General features: G+C 41.2%; 2 protein-coding genes across 3 annotated transcripts in view; one reads left to right on the forward strand and one right to left on the reverse strand.

Annotated features, from left to right (window-relative positions):
• CFAP61 (cilia and flagella associated protein 61) overlaps window positions 1-12,764 on the reverse strand; it is a 140,856-nt gene that overhangs the window by 123,663 nt on the left and 4,429 nt on the right. The window lies entirely within an intron of this gene.
• On the forward strand, window positions 245-12,595 carry CRNKL1 (crooked neck pre-mRNA splicing factor 1). Of its 2 annotated transcripts, XM_067292611.1 has the most exons (14): window positions 246-386; window positions 833-985; window positions 2,671-2,762; window positions 2,890-3,048; window positions 3,412-3,578; window positions 3,959-4,137; window positions 4,796-4,966; window positions 5,667-5,858; window positions 6,637-6,696; window positions 7,886-7,966; window positions 10,293-10,532; window positions 10,997-11,098; window positions 11,573-11,821; window positions 12,342-12,595. In XM_067292611.1, the coding sequence occupies exons 1-14, from the start codon at window positions 339-341 to the stop codon at window positions 12,507-12,509; spliced, it is 2,061 nt and encodes a 686-aa protein (XP_067148712.1). In that variant the 5' UTR covers window positions 246-338; the 3' UTR covers window positions 12,510-12,595. The 2 variants fall into 2 exon arrangements, with proteins under 2 accessions (XP_067148713.1, XP_067148712.1); XM_067292612.1 differs by lacking the exon at window positions 10,293-10,532 and having other exon boundaries at window positions 245-386.

The following is a 12,764-nucleotide window of genomic DNA, read 5'->3' on the forward strand; positions in this document are numbered from 1 at the left end:
AGTTCGGGGCTCGGGGTCGGGGGGGGGGGGAGGTTGCCGCGCCTCCCGCCGCCGCGCCGTGCGCTCACCTTCCCCCGGCTGCGACGCGGAGGTTCCCCGCTTCGCGGCGCTCCCAGCGCGGCAAGGCGGGGGGGCTGGGGGCCGGCGGAGAGAGAAACGAGCGCACGCTGTCCTCGCCGGTGGGGGCTTCTCTCTCTCTCTCTCTCTCTCTCTCTCTCTCTCGTGCGCGCGCGGAGCCGCCGTTTAGACGCGACGCCGCCGTTGCCGCGGCAACGGCGCTGCGTGAGGTCAGAGGGTAACGGGGGCCCCGGCTGGGGCCGGCGCGGAGAGGCGGCAAGATGGCGTCTACGGCGGCCGGGAAGCAGCGGATTCCGAAAGTGGCGAAGGTTCGACGGGGCGCCCGGCCCCGCGGCGGCGGCGGGGGGGGAAGGAGGGAGGGAGTCGTCCCAAACCGGGGTCGGGGCTGGGCCGCGGCGGCGCCCGGCAGCCGCCTGACCGGGCAGGGGCGGCCTCGAGGGCCGGGCTCCGAGCGCTCCCCCCTCACGAGAGGGTCGGTAACGATCCCCGTCTTCTCCGCGGCGGAACCGCGCCGGGCTCGCGGCTTTAGGAAGTCGTCCCCCCCTTTTTTTTGGCGCTGCGGGCAGAAGCAGCACGGATTTGGGCTGATAAACCCAATAAGACGCTTTTCTCTCTCAGCTTGGCCCCCTATCCCGCTTTGGTGAGCACTGAACGCGCTGAGTCCCTGCTGGACTAAATTGCTCACGATGGGATGCTTCAGTTTTGTCGTTAACGTGGAAAATTTTAAATGAACCCCCCCCCCTTTACTTTACAGGTGAAAAATAAAGCACCTGCAGAAGTTCAGATCACAGCAGAGCAGCTTTTAAGAGAAGCAAAAGAGAGGGAGCTTGAACTTCTTCCACCGCCTCCTCAGCAGAAGATCACAGATGAGGAGGAGCTAAATGACTATAAACTTCGGAAAAGGAAGGTAAAGGCAACCCCCCCCCCCCCAGTATTGCTGCTCATATAAAACACTAAAATTTTAATATTTCTTAATTTAAGCAAGATGTGTTTCACATTACTAGTGCACTTTTCAGGTTAATAGCAATTATTAAAAATCCAAACATTTTCAATAGAAAATTGGATACTTTCATGCAGAAATTCTAAGTTGTAAACATGCTGTCTAACATAAAATTTGGCAGTACATAACACATTGAACACAATCACATATATGTTGAGAACATTGCAAGGCTTGCATGGTTTATAAGGAGTTTTTTCATTGTTCCCAGTATCTTTCCAGGCAGTATGACATAACATTAGCTAACTTTACACTAATGCTGCTATTTTGCCCCCAACTGTATAGTAGAAAATAAGAGTATGGGTTTCCAACTGATATTCCTGTTCCATATGATGTTATTATTGGGCAGACTTTAGAATATAACTGTCTACATTAATCATGGTTATGTTTTGATGATTGCCTTCAAACTTAGCCATTTTGCTTGTGAGACTTTAGGTATAAACTTTTCTTCTTTATTTAAAAAGAGAACTCCTTTGCTTGTGCAAACTTGCGTGCTGTTTTGATCTGCTTTCTGCTTTGACAGTTCCTGTCCTGGATCAAAAGAAAGCAAAGGCCAAGTATATCACTAACAGTGAACTTTAAATGTTTTCAACTAGACTAACTCAGTTATTTTTTAGATACAGCCAATGTCTAAAGATAGAACCAATATCTAGAGATAAATTAGGAACATCATTTGCTGAAGCATATGTGTATATTCAGAACTGGTGACTGTTCTAGCACAAGCAGATGGCACTTGTGTACTCAGCCCTTAGTGGGTGTCCATTTGCGCTCTTACAATCATGTTTAGGACTCCTAATGAAGATTTAGAGCTTTACAGTGCCGGATGGTGATGCTGTTATCTCACTCAGGCACGTACAGGGCAACTGGAGTTAGATGATCAACATCACGGCACTGCAAAAACAGGTTTTGATGTTACATTTTTCTCATCCCTTGTTTGAAGAGCCATAACAAAACACCACATGTTAATTGTGTGTGTTAAACCATGTTTAGCCACATGTTAAATACCAATAGCAGTGATCCTGACAGTAGTCTACAACACACTGAAGAGGCCCTCACCATTGCATTTCATGAGCTGTGAAATTTGTCTAGCACATTTGACACCAGAATATTAAATCAAGAGAATAATCATAATGCACCTTGCTTTTTTTAGGGGGAAAAAAAAGCGCGCGAGAGCGCAATGATACAAACAGATCGAAGCGAACAAACTCTTGCTGACACATCCAAGTATATTCAGTGTTGTCTGCAATGACTGGATTCTGTATGTCCAGTTAATGTTGCTATTGAAATAGCTAACCAGGAGATTGAGGGTGAAAAAGGAAAAGATTTGAGTGCTGTGTGTTATTATTCTCTCAGTATTTTATGTATTAAGTTGCAGGAATTTGAGTTTAGTCCTCATCTATATACTGATCTCTGCTTCTAGCTGCTCTGTTACGCAATTTTTAGAAAATATTTTATTGAGTATGACTTGTTTCAACATCTGCATAGATGTAATATTTGGAATGTAGTCCAGTTACAATAATATTCTGTAAGCTGTTTATAACAAGATCATTCTGCACAGAGGAATTTCCTACTTACAGAAATAATTTTCTCCTCAGACTTTTGAAGATAACATAAGAAAAAACAGAACTGTTATCAGTAACTGGATAAAGTACGCACAATGGGAGGAGAGCTTAAAAGAAATACAAAGGTAATTATGCTATAGCTGCAGGCATCTCTTTTTAAACCTTTTTAGACACATGCTGACAAATACCATCAAAGTCTTGGGGGCACATTATGTTCTCAACATACTTCAACCATGTCTCTTTACTTTCCAGAGCTCGTTCCATTTACGAACGTGCTTTAGATGTAGACTACAGAAATGTCACTCTCTGGCTGAAATATGCGGAAATGGAAATGAAGAACCGCCAGGTTAATCATGCCCGAAACATTTGGGATCGAGCCATTACTACCCTCCCCAGGGTCAACCAGTTCTGGTATGTTTTCAGAGAGTACAGCATTGCTTTTACTCTCAAAGAGTATGTGTCATTTTTCTATTTAGGCATCATGCAAAAGTGCACTGTGTTCTCTGTTTCTGCAGTTCTTCCGGTTAATCCCCCAAAATGGAAAGGCTTAAGTTTTGGAAAGTTTTTGTACTTTTCAAGTGGTTAACAGTAGTGGGAGAAGGATGTTTGTGTGTCTGCATGCTGCCAATCACAACAGTATCTATAGGCACTTCTGGAGTGCAAGTGGTGAATAGGTGGCGAAATCTCAGTAACGTTCTTACTGAACACTCAAGAAATCATTGTACTTTTAAGTATTTACTAAATGATTGTAAACACTTGATCTTGTTTCCTAAGGTACAAGTATACTTACATGGAAGAGATGTTGGGGAATGTTGCTGGATCACGTCAGGTGTTTGAACGTTGGATGGAGTGGCAACCAGAGGAGCAAGCTTGGCATTCCTATATTAACTTTGAGCTGAGATACAAGGAGGTGGACAGGGCACGTACCATTTATGAGAGATATATCCTTTCTAGCGCATTGTGATTCCTACCCAGGTTTGGGCTTGGATTCTTCCTCTCTTTTATTTAACGGTACTCACGTTTCCAGTTTCTTTGCAGTCATAATTTGTTTCAAATTTCCTTCTTCTTCATGACCCTTGCCTGATTTTTTTTTTTTTTTTTTCCCCCCACACCTCCTTTTTTTCCTCCTCTCCTTAAGTTCTCCGGACTGAACATGAAGCCTTTGCCTGCTCAGAACTCAGAAGAGTCTTCTTCCTAGGTGTATCACTTGCATATATCATCTTTGGGTGGTGGTTTGTAGTCCGTGACCCTGTAGTCCCTGGGAGGAATGGAATTTGAAATGTCCAATTCAACTGTTACCGTTTCTTTAACATAACTCTACTTGTTATTGTTCATCCTGATGTTAAAAACTGGATCAAGTATGCCCGCTTTGAAGAGAAGCACAGTTACTTTGCTCACGCAAGGAAAGTATATGAGAGGGCAGTGGAGTTCTTTGGAGAAGAGCATATGGATGAGCATTTGTACGTGGCTTTTGCAAAATTTGAGGAGAACCAGAAAGAAGTAAGACCTTCTTGATTATACACGGGATTAATACTAACCACTCCCACAAGATTTCTTCTCAAATATCAAACTCAAGGGCATTTAACATTACTTCAAAACTTGTGTTTCTTCAGCACCTTATGAGGTCTTGTTATTGTAGTCTGAGTTCAGGAGACAATTTTTTGCCTACTTTTTATTTGCCATTTGGTGACATTGAGGAAATATCTTTTAAGAAAGATAGGCACCAAATCTGTCCTAGTGCCATGGGATCTAATACAGATCCTCAGATTTCTAAGTTTCTATGAGATGGTGGGTCGATTATCTACATGATAAAAATGCTGAAATAGCCATGTTTTTCCCAGATGCCAGCTTGAAAGTACCCAGGACATTAAGCAATTGAAAACATTCTGTAAAGGGGAAGGAAAAACCCCACGCCACAGCCTCTTAAAACTATTCTAAGCATCCCAAACCTGTAAATGAGTAAGCGAGATGGTGATACCTGTTACAGAATCAGTTTTTTCAAGTCATACTCTTCAGGGAGATCCGTTAGTCATGTCCTAAAACACTTGTTTACATTAAATTTTGTCAAAAGCTGACTGAGAAATTAAAGCACAGATTTTGGGGGAGGAGAGAGAAGTTGTTTTGTAAATCTAATTCAAGTGATATTTAATATTTTCAGTTTGAAAGAGTAAGGGTGATCTACAAATATGCCTTGGATAGAATTCCAAAACAGGAAGCCCAAAATCTCTTCAAGAATTACACCATCTTTGAGAAGAAGTTTGGGGACAGAAGGGGAATTGAAGACATTATTGTCAGCAAGAGGAGATTCCAGTATGAAGAGGAAGTAAAGGTATGTATTGTAAACATCCTCTGGGCTCATCACACACACAGGTGCTGCTTAAGCTACTCGAGCACCTTGTGATACAAAGGCTAACTAATTTTACGTTACCCTCGATGCTCAAGGCAAAAAATCCCTAATCCCCTCCATTCTTTTTAGAGGCAGAACTCAATCTATAGAGGAGAGAACGGTACCTAACTTGCCTTCACTGCTTTTTTCTTTCTGCAGTCTAAATAGATTGTGGCTCCAAAATTTTTGATTGCACTGAGACCTCAGTATTCTTTGCAGTCATCTTAGGGGGACGTGCAGTTTAGCTGGTAATTTATTTCACTTTTGTTACGTAGTAACTTTTACAGGAGTCCTTGTCTGTGTATAAATACCTTTTGGTGAGGAAGTAAGTGTGCCATACCTGCCTACTATTCACTGAATTGCTGAATACTGCAGATTTTCATCATTTCCCCTTACCCTCTCACTGTTTGGTTTGTTTGTCTTCACTCAAAGAATCTTTGTAGATAAAATAAAAACAAATAAATTACAACCCACCCCCTCAAAAGCCTTAAGTATGCCTGAGACTGACAGTTTTCATTAATATTTCAGTAGCCATTTTTAAAGGAGAAACTGAATAAAAGCTGTATGTAAAGGAACAGGATTTTTTTTACTTAAAAGTTACTGAAGTTTCTTTCCCATTTCTTTGCTCCCATGTTTCTGTAAGGCGAATCCACATAATTATGACGCGTGGTTTGACTACTTGAGGTTAGTTGAAAGCGATGCAGATGCCGACACTGTCCGAGAAGTGTATGAAAGAGCCATTGCCAATGTTCCCCCGATTCAAGAGAAGAGACACTGGAAGAGATACATCTATCTTTGGATCAATTATGCATTATATGAAGAGCTGGAGGCAAAGGCAAGTAGTAAGAACTCGGGGTTTTTTCTTTCCTTTCCAGATACTTTCCTTACAGTAAGTAGCTACAGATATTTTCATTTTAATAAGAAAATGGGGAGCTAAACATCTTATATCTTGTGTTGTGTAATCAGCTACAGGATTTGCTACTTAAGAGGTCTTTTTCCATTCATTTGTGTGTAGCATCCCCTCCCTTGCTTGGGGAGGGAAAAGAGTATCTCCCTTTCACACGAAGTCATCCAGAAATATGCTGATCAATAAAAACAGAAGTAGGTCTTCCTAGCTCTGTTTGAATGACCTGTTCCAGGCTGTGGTCTGAACTTGTGAAACAATTTGGTCTTGAACAAAAGAATTTATGAAGTTGTTCTGTGAAGCAGCCAGAAATTCTGAGGTTGCGTAGGTATTTCTTCTCTGTGTTTGTTATCAATCATTTCATGTTCCAGCTGCTCTTTATTTCGTAGCTGTTCAGAGTCCGTTAAAGGAAAAAAATTTTTTTTCCCCCAAAAGAGTTTTTTAGGAGGGCCACTCCTAGTTTTGTTGTCTAAATCTTAGTGTTAAATTTTGTTTTGAAAAGATGACTCTTACTGACTCTTAGAAGTTACCATCTTTGAATTATGCACAGAAATAAGTAAGCATATATATATTTAAGAACACAGGATTCTAAACAACTGGACTTAAACGTACTCTAGTATTGTTCTGGAGTTTGGCAACTATTGCCTCATTCAAAACCCAATGTAATCTCAGCAGTGAATGAAGTATTTAATCTTGCCTGTTTTTACAGGATCCAGAACGAACCAGGCAGGTGTATCAGGCATGTGTTGAGCTCATTCCACACAAGAAGGTAAGGCTTCTCTAATAGTTTGTCTCAAGTCTGGGATTAAAATCCCCAAGACCAAGATCCTTGAGCTTTCTTTCCCCACTCCCACCACTTCCTAGCCCTGAAGCCACTGGGATTATCCACAGTCAGCTGCAGTGATGAGAACAAGGTTCAGGTGTGTACACCCTTCCAAACAACTACTGGCACATTCATGAAGCTCCTGCTCAGGAACAAGGGAGGTATTTATCCAAAATTTTAAGCGGACTCCCTTCCAGTAGCATTAATTTCTTCTTCCAAAATTGACAACGTTTTCCTCAGTTAAGGTGTTAGATGGCTGCAAATTGCATCATCGGGGGAAACAGCAGGCCACGCACTGATGTTCTGTTGCCTAGGACAGACATGATGCAAGGGTATTTTCAGTATTTTCAAGTTACCCAATTTGCTTTAAAAAGCTGAAATAGCATGAAGTCAGAGGATAGCTTAGTACCATTAAGCAGCAGGGGAGAACTTTGTTATCTCTTTTTTTTCCCCTTGTTTGTTTTCCTCCTCAGGTTGATCTTTTCGTAGCCGTTCTCAGCCTACGGGCTCACAGCCGCTGCAGAATATCTAGTGTTCCGTTTTGCAGGGGGCTGCTGCCTTTAATAGCTACTGTTTTTACTTGGTTGCATGGTCCCAGCTGAGGAAGGGGCATTTGGTGAACATCTTCAGGGTTACACCTCTTCGAGACTGACTTTCTCTTTTTTGTCAGTGAGCTTTAATTAATCTTGCCACATGGCCCAACCCTTAAAACAGTCAACCAGCTTTGCCTTGGAATGCCACAAAATCTTAGGCAATATATATTTCCTTTTCTAATGTGATGTTAATCATGTCATCTGCATACCAGATGTGTGGATTAGGTAATCTGTAATCGTTAAGAATTGATTAACTATTAATTGATTTAGTGGTAAACTAACCATCGTCTTTGCTTGAGAAAACTTCCTGTGCTGGCCATTTTCACTTTTATCCGTGGTGGAGAAAATTGTCCTTTCTTAGAAAGGTTGTTTGGGGTTATGAACTCCCAGCTTTTCAGCAGGAAAACACTGAGGTAAAATGCAACAAACTGAGGTAGCAGTAACATTTCTTTGTGTAGTCTATGTGATGTTTTTTAAAGAACATATGCAGCATCATTTATTAAGCTTCCAACTCAGGCATCGCGTTTTTTTTTTTCTTTTAGTTTACATTTGCCAAAATATGGCTACTGTATGCGCAATTTGAAATACGACAGAAAAATCTGCCACTTGCCAGAAGAGCTTTGGTAAGTAAAAGAAGGGCTTAATTCCATAATTGCCTTAACTAACTAATAACAGCAAGGGAATGGCATTAAAAGATCTTAAATTGTCCTTTATAAATTGCTGGTTTATCCATTTAAATAAAGCATCCTGGAAATCTGCAGGGACCACTATTTACTGTCATGTATGGTTTAAAAAGAAGCATAGCTTGAAATGCGGTGAATTAGCTGCTGGCTGAAATGAATGCAGCTTTCTCATTTCAGCAGGCAAAACACTCATCTGAACAGCAACAGTACCCAAATCAGCTTAGTGCACTTGTAAATTTTTAGCTGCTGCTGATTTGTTTAAATGATGCCTGCGCTAAAAATAGCTTTTTAACAAACACTTTAAAATCGGTAGTTCTTGACTCTGAGAAATTGAGATTTACACAATGGAGTGTTTGAGTCCCAGCTGGCAGATTGCTAACAGAAGCAATCACAGGGGCTTTGGACAGGCTTAAGAGAGTGAACTGAACTCCGGTACTGAATTCGCTATCATGTCAGAAAATAAGGGAATACGTTTTGGCAGAAAAACCTTCTGGAATGTAAAATGTTCCTTTCGGATATTTTAAATAAGCTGGGTGACAGCATGAAGCATTTGGAGAGAAAGCCAGTATTGGTAACAGTTGAGGTGGTTTGACGCTAAAGAGAAAAATTGGTGGGGTTTCCATTTTATCTGTGGCACAGCGGTGACGGGGCATAAACACGAATGGCCTCCTGTAGCTGACACTGGACCATGTTTGCCCCCTAATGTGCTAGTAAAGCTTTGTGTGGTGAGCTGGACTCCTGCCCTTGACCAGAAAAAAGAAGCAGAGGGATTACGTCCACTGTGAGATTGTTAATGCCTCCCTGCAGGAGAACACAACCATCTGTCCTTAAGCGTGCTGCTGTTCAGACTTGGCTTAAGATACCACGGCTAAACATTAGCATATTCACGGATCATCACCCTGCCTCTACCCTTCATTTTTAGGGGTAAATGACTTAGTGGATTCTGGAAAGGCTGCTTTGGTCTGTCTGGAAGTCTAGTTTCCTCGATTTCTTTGAGGCTTCTCTTTTTGGTAGTCCTTTTTCCTTCTGTTATTTCTTTGACGGACCTGTTTTTAGTATGTCACACCATATTTTGGAAACCAGATTTTGATACAGCCATAATCTTTCTTTGGACTGGACCTAGATTTGGCAAGCAGTTCCCTTCTTTCCCAGTGAATTGACTTTGAACCACGTTTCTGTCCTGAGGTGAGGGTATCTGGGTCCCACACTGTCACTGTGCAGAAGAGGAGGTCCAGCGCCTTTTGCTGAAATGCTCATCAGTATGCGGACAGCATGCTGCTCTATTTTCACTGGCTGCACATGTTGTGTGGGTTCTTTGCTTTCCTACGGTTTGAGAGGAACTGGAATTGGGATGACAGGAGATCAGGCGGAGCCTACACTACTTCAGAAAATAGTAATGGGGGCGAACCAAGCATATTTTGAAATAGAGAAGACAACTGTGGAGCTAGAGAGACCCATAATGGTGACCAAATCGATGTTCCCAAATAGTGGTTTCCTCCATTTAGTAAGTACTGAGGTAGGCAATGTGTAGGAAAGTTGTGTGGGAGAATCACAGTAAAGAAGTTTGATTTTTGAATTAATTGCTCAAATCAGCTTGAAGGAAGAGAGAGGCTCCAGTGCTTAACAATACTTGCCTACAGAAGCGTTTCAAAGAGTGAAGCTCGCTGCAGGCTTGTAGGTGTACCTGTCTCAGGTGCACCCCTTCTTAACTCTTCAAAAAGATTCCCAGAATAAGAATCAGAAACTGCTTTCTCACAGCTTGGCACCAAAATATTTTTTTAAACATATTTATCTATCTATCCACTATTGTAAGTCAGCAGGCAGGGAGTGTGGACAATTCTCTGTGCAATGGTAAATAGCAGTGGTGGGCCAGGAGCCAGTTTCTCTTGATATAATTTGTAATATAAGATACTCAGGAACTGCTTACTGTGCTTTCTTCAGCTTTTGACTCAAGATGAAATGTTTATTTGATGAGTCAGGGTTTCAACTGATAATCCATGGGGAATCCCTATTACTTAAAAGCATCAAACAAGTTTAGAAGGTTTTCTGTTTTCAGAGTTTCCATTGATAGCTTATGGATGCACACTCACTTTGTAAACACTGATTGTATTTCATACTGGTCCTGGTCAGCCTGAGAAACTGCTCAAAATTGAATTTTAGTTCAAATACTGAACAGTAAAAGATTGTTCAGAAAATAGGGTGGTTTTTTTTTTTGCAAGACCTCTGAGTGTTTTTTGTGTCGTTGTTGTTCTTGTTTTTTAAACAGGGGACATCCATAGGGAAATGTCCAAAAAACAAACTCTTTAAAGGTTATATTGAATTGGAATTACAATTGCGAGAATTTGATCGCTGCCGAAAGCTGTATGAAAAATTCCTGGAGTTTGCACCAGAAAACTGCACATCATGGATTAAATTTGCTGAATTAGAGACCATTCTCGGTGATATCGACAGAGCCCGTGCGATATATGAGCTGGCTATTGGCCAGCCCCGGTTAGACATGCCAGAGGTAAGGGGGTAGATGAACTCGGAGGTAGTGAAATTTGAAGGCATTTATTACCCAGTGTGGCTGATTAAAATACAGATAATCTATCAGTTTGAACAGAAATGCTTATCCTAGTGGCTTAGTCTGCTTCTCATCTATTTAGCATGTTTCTTGACAGGTTACTTGGGGCTATAAAATCCATGATGAAACACAGAGGGAGAAACATGCTTACAGTAATATTTTTCTATCCCTAAACAGCCAGTTCTTGACTGGATTATGTGCACAAGCTTTGATATTACTTAGCCTTAATTCCAGGTAGTACGGTCAATTAATACTCACAGAGCTCTGAAATGTAGTTCTACAAATTTCCTGTTTACCCATGCTCCTCCTTTTAGAAAAAGGAAAAAAAATTGTTTTCATTATCTCAGTATTAGATACAGGGTTGTCTGAAGATGCTGTGAACATAAGCAGACACTTCTCTTTTACAGGTGCTTTGGAAATCCTATATTGACTTTGAAATTGAGCAAGAAGAGTATGAGAAAACAAGAAACCTTTACCGCAGATTACTTCAGCGGACGCAGCATGTTAAAGTAGGTACACGTACGCAGAACACGGATTTGGTCTTGATTATGGTCCATGCTGGAGGGAGAGCCTTGACTGCTTTGGTTTTGTGGCTTTTTCAGATCAGCTGTGAACCTAAGTTCCCAGTGCTGTGCCACGGCCTGTGCCATGAAAATGTGAAAAAAAACCCTCAATGATGTTTAACAGCAGCTATTCTTCCTATATGAAGGAGAGCTTTGCAAAAGTTTTCCAAAGCAGCCTTTTTCCTACTGAGCAGCTTTGGAATTTTAATTACAAAAACACTGGGGGAGGGAAAAAAAATCACAACTAATTTTTCCTTGCGATATAGTTTGGTGCTCTAGTTTGACTAAATTCAAACAAATTTATCATGACTCAAAACAACTACAATAAATTTGTCCAAGTGTCTTACATGAAGGTTAGGGTTATCTACTTATTAAAAAACAAAACAAAACATCCTTGGTTTTCATTTGCTTTCACCACAGGTATGGATCAGTTTTGCGCAGTTTGAGCTTTCTGCAGGGAAGGAGGAGAGTTTGCCAAGATGCCGGCAAGTTTACGAAGAGGCTAATAAGGCAATGCGAAACTGTGAGGAGAAAGAGGAGAGAGTCATGCTTCTGGAATCCTGGAGAAGCTTTGAACAGGAGTTTGGAACTGATACCACTAAAGAGAGGATAGATAAACTTATGCCTGAAAAAATAAAGAAGAGAAGAAAACTTCAGGCTGAAGATGGGGTAAGAATAAAAATTATGCAAGTAACTATCTTGAATTCTTGGTGGCTTTATGCTGTTATCTCAGACACAAACCAGGTTCAGCTGGGATGGATGCTGTAACTGTGTAGGAATTTTACTGCAGTAGCTGAAGCAAAGCACTGGCCTGAAACAGATGCTGCTGAGCTCCTTGCTCTTCAGCATGTCCAGGTGGGAGATTGAGTCAAGTCAAAACACTCATACCAAATTAGTTTTACTTCAACCTGCTATGGTAAACATCTCAAAATAGCTTCAGGTAGTACTGTACATCTGTAGTATCTGTTTCTCAGCTTTGTTGGGAAAAGTACAGTCCACCAGATCTACCTCCTCTGCTCATTATCCATAGTAGAAGTAGTACTGTCTCCAGCTAGTTGGTTTTAGCTGTTGTGGTAGTTTAACAAACACTGATTTTAATTTCATCTTATTGTTATGCTCATTAGAAGCACATTCTAACAGCTGACATTAACATGCAGCTTAAGCTTTCTTTGTTACATTTTTTTCCTAGTCTGATGCTGGCTGGGAGGAATACTATGATTATATTTTCCCAGAAGATACTGCCAATCAGCCTAATCTCAAACTACTTGCTATGGCTAAACTGTGGAAGAAACAGCAACAGGAAAGTGAAGCTGCAGAGATGGATCCCGACAAAGACATTGATGAAAGCCAGTCTTAAAACATTGCCTTCTCCCACTCCTTTTTTGGGGATATTGTACAGTATTTTCACTGATGATGAATAAATGTATTTGAAGAGTTTTACTATTACTGACTTAAATTTTTGGTTTGCAAAAAGAAATCATATTTTAAGGTGATTCCATTTGAAAGTCTGTATTTCTAACAACTGAAAGGAAAAGTCACAGGCAAGTGCAGAAGTCTGCAGCTATTACCAATGTGTGAGAAGTGTAAGAAGCAGTGGACTGCAGCTTTGTTT

This window comes from Apteryx mantelli, chromosome 3, assembly GCF_036417845.1.
Source record: "Apteryx mantelli isolate bAptMan1 chromosome 3, bAptMan1.hap1, whole genome shotgun sequence".
NCBI lineage: Eukaryota > Metazoa > Chordata > Aves > Apterygiformes > Apterygidae > Apteryx > Apteryx mantelli.

Excerpts from the sequence above, each read along its gene's own strand:
- CRNKL1 (XM_067292611.1), top strand. The coding sequence starts at position 339 with ATGGCGTCTACGGCGGCCGGGAAGCAGCGGATTCCGAAAGTGGCGAAG. Across the intron at positions 4,138-4,795 it reads TTGAGGAGAACCAGAAAGAA|TTTGAAAGAGTAAGGGTGAT; the intron begins GTAAGACCTTCT and ends TAATATTTTCAG. Across the intron at positions 7,967-10,292 it reads CACTTGCCAGAAGAGCTTTG|GGGACATCCATAGGGAAATG; the intron begins GTAAGTAAAAGA and ends TTTTTTAAACAG.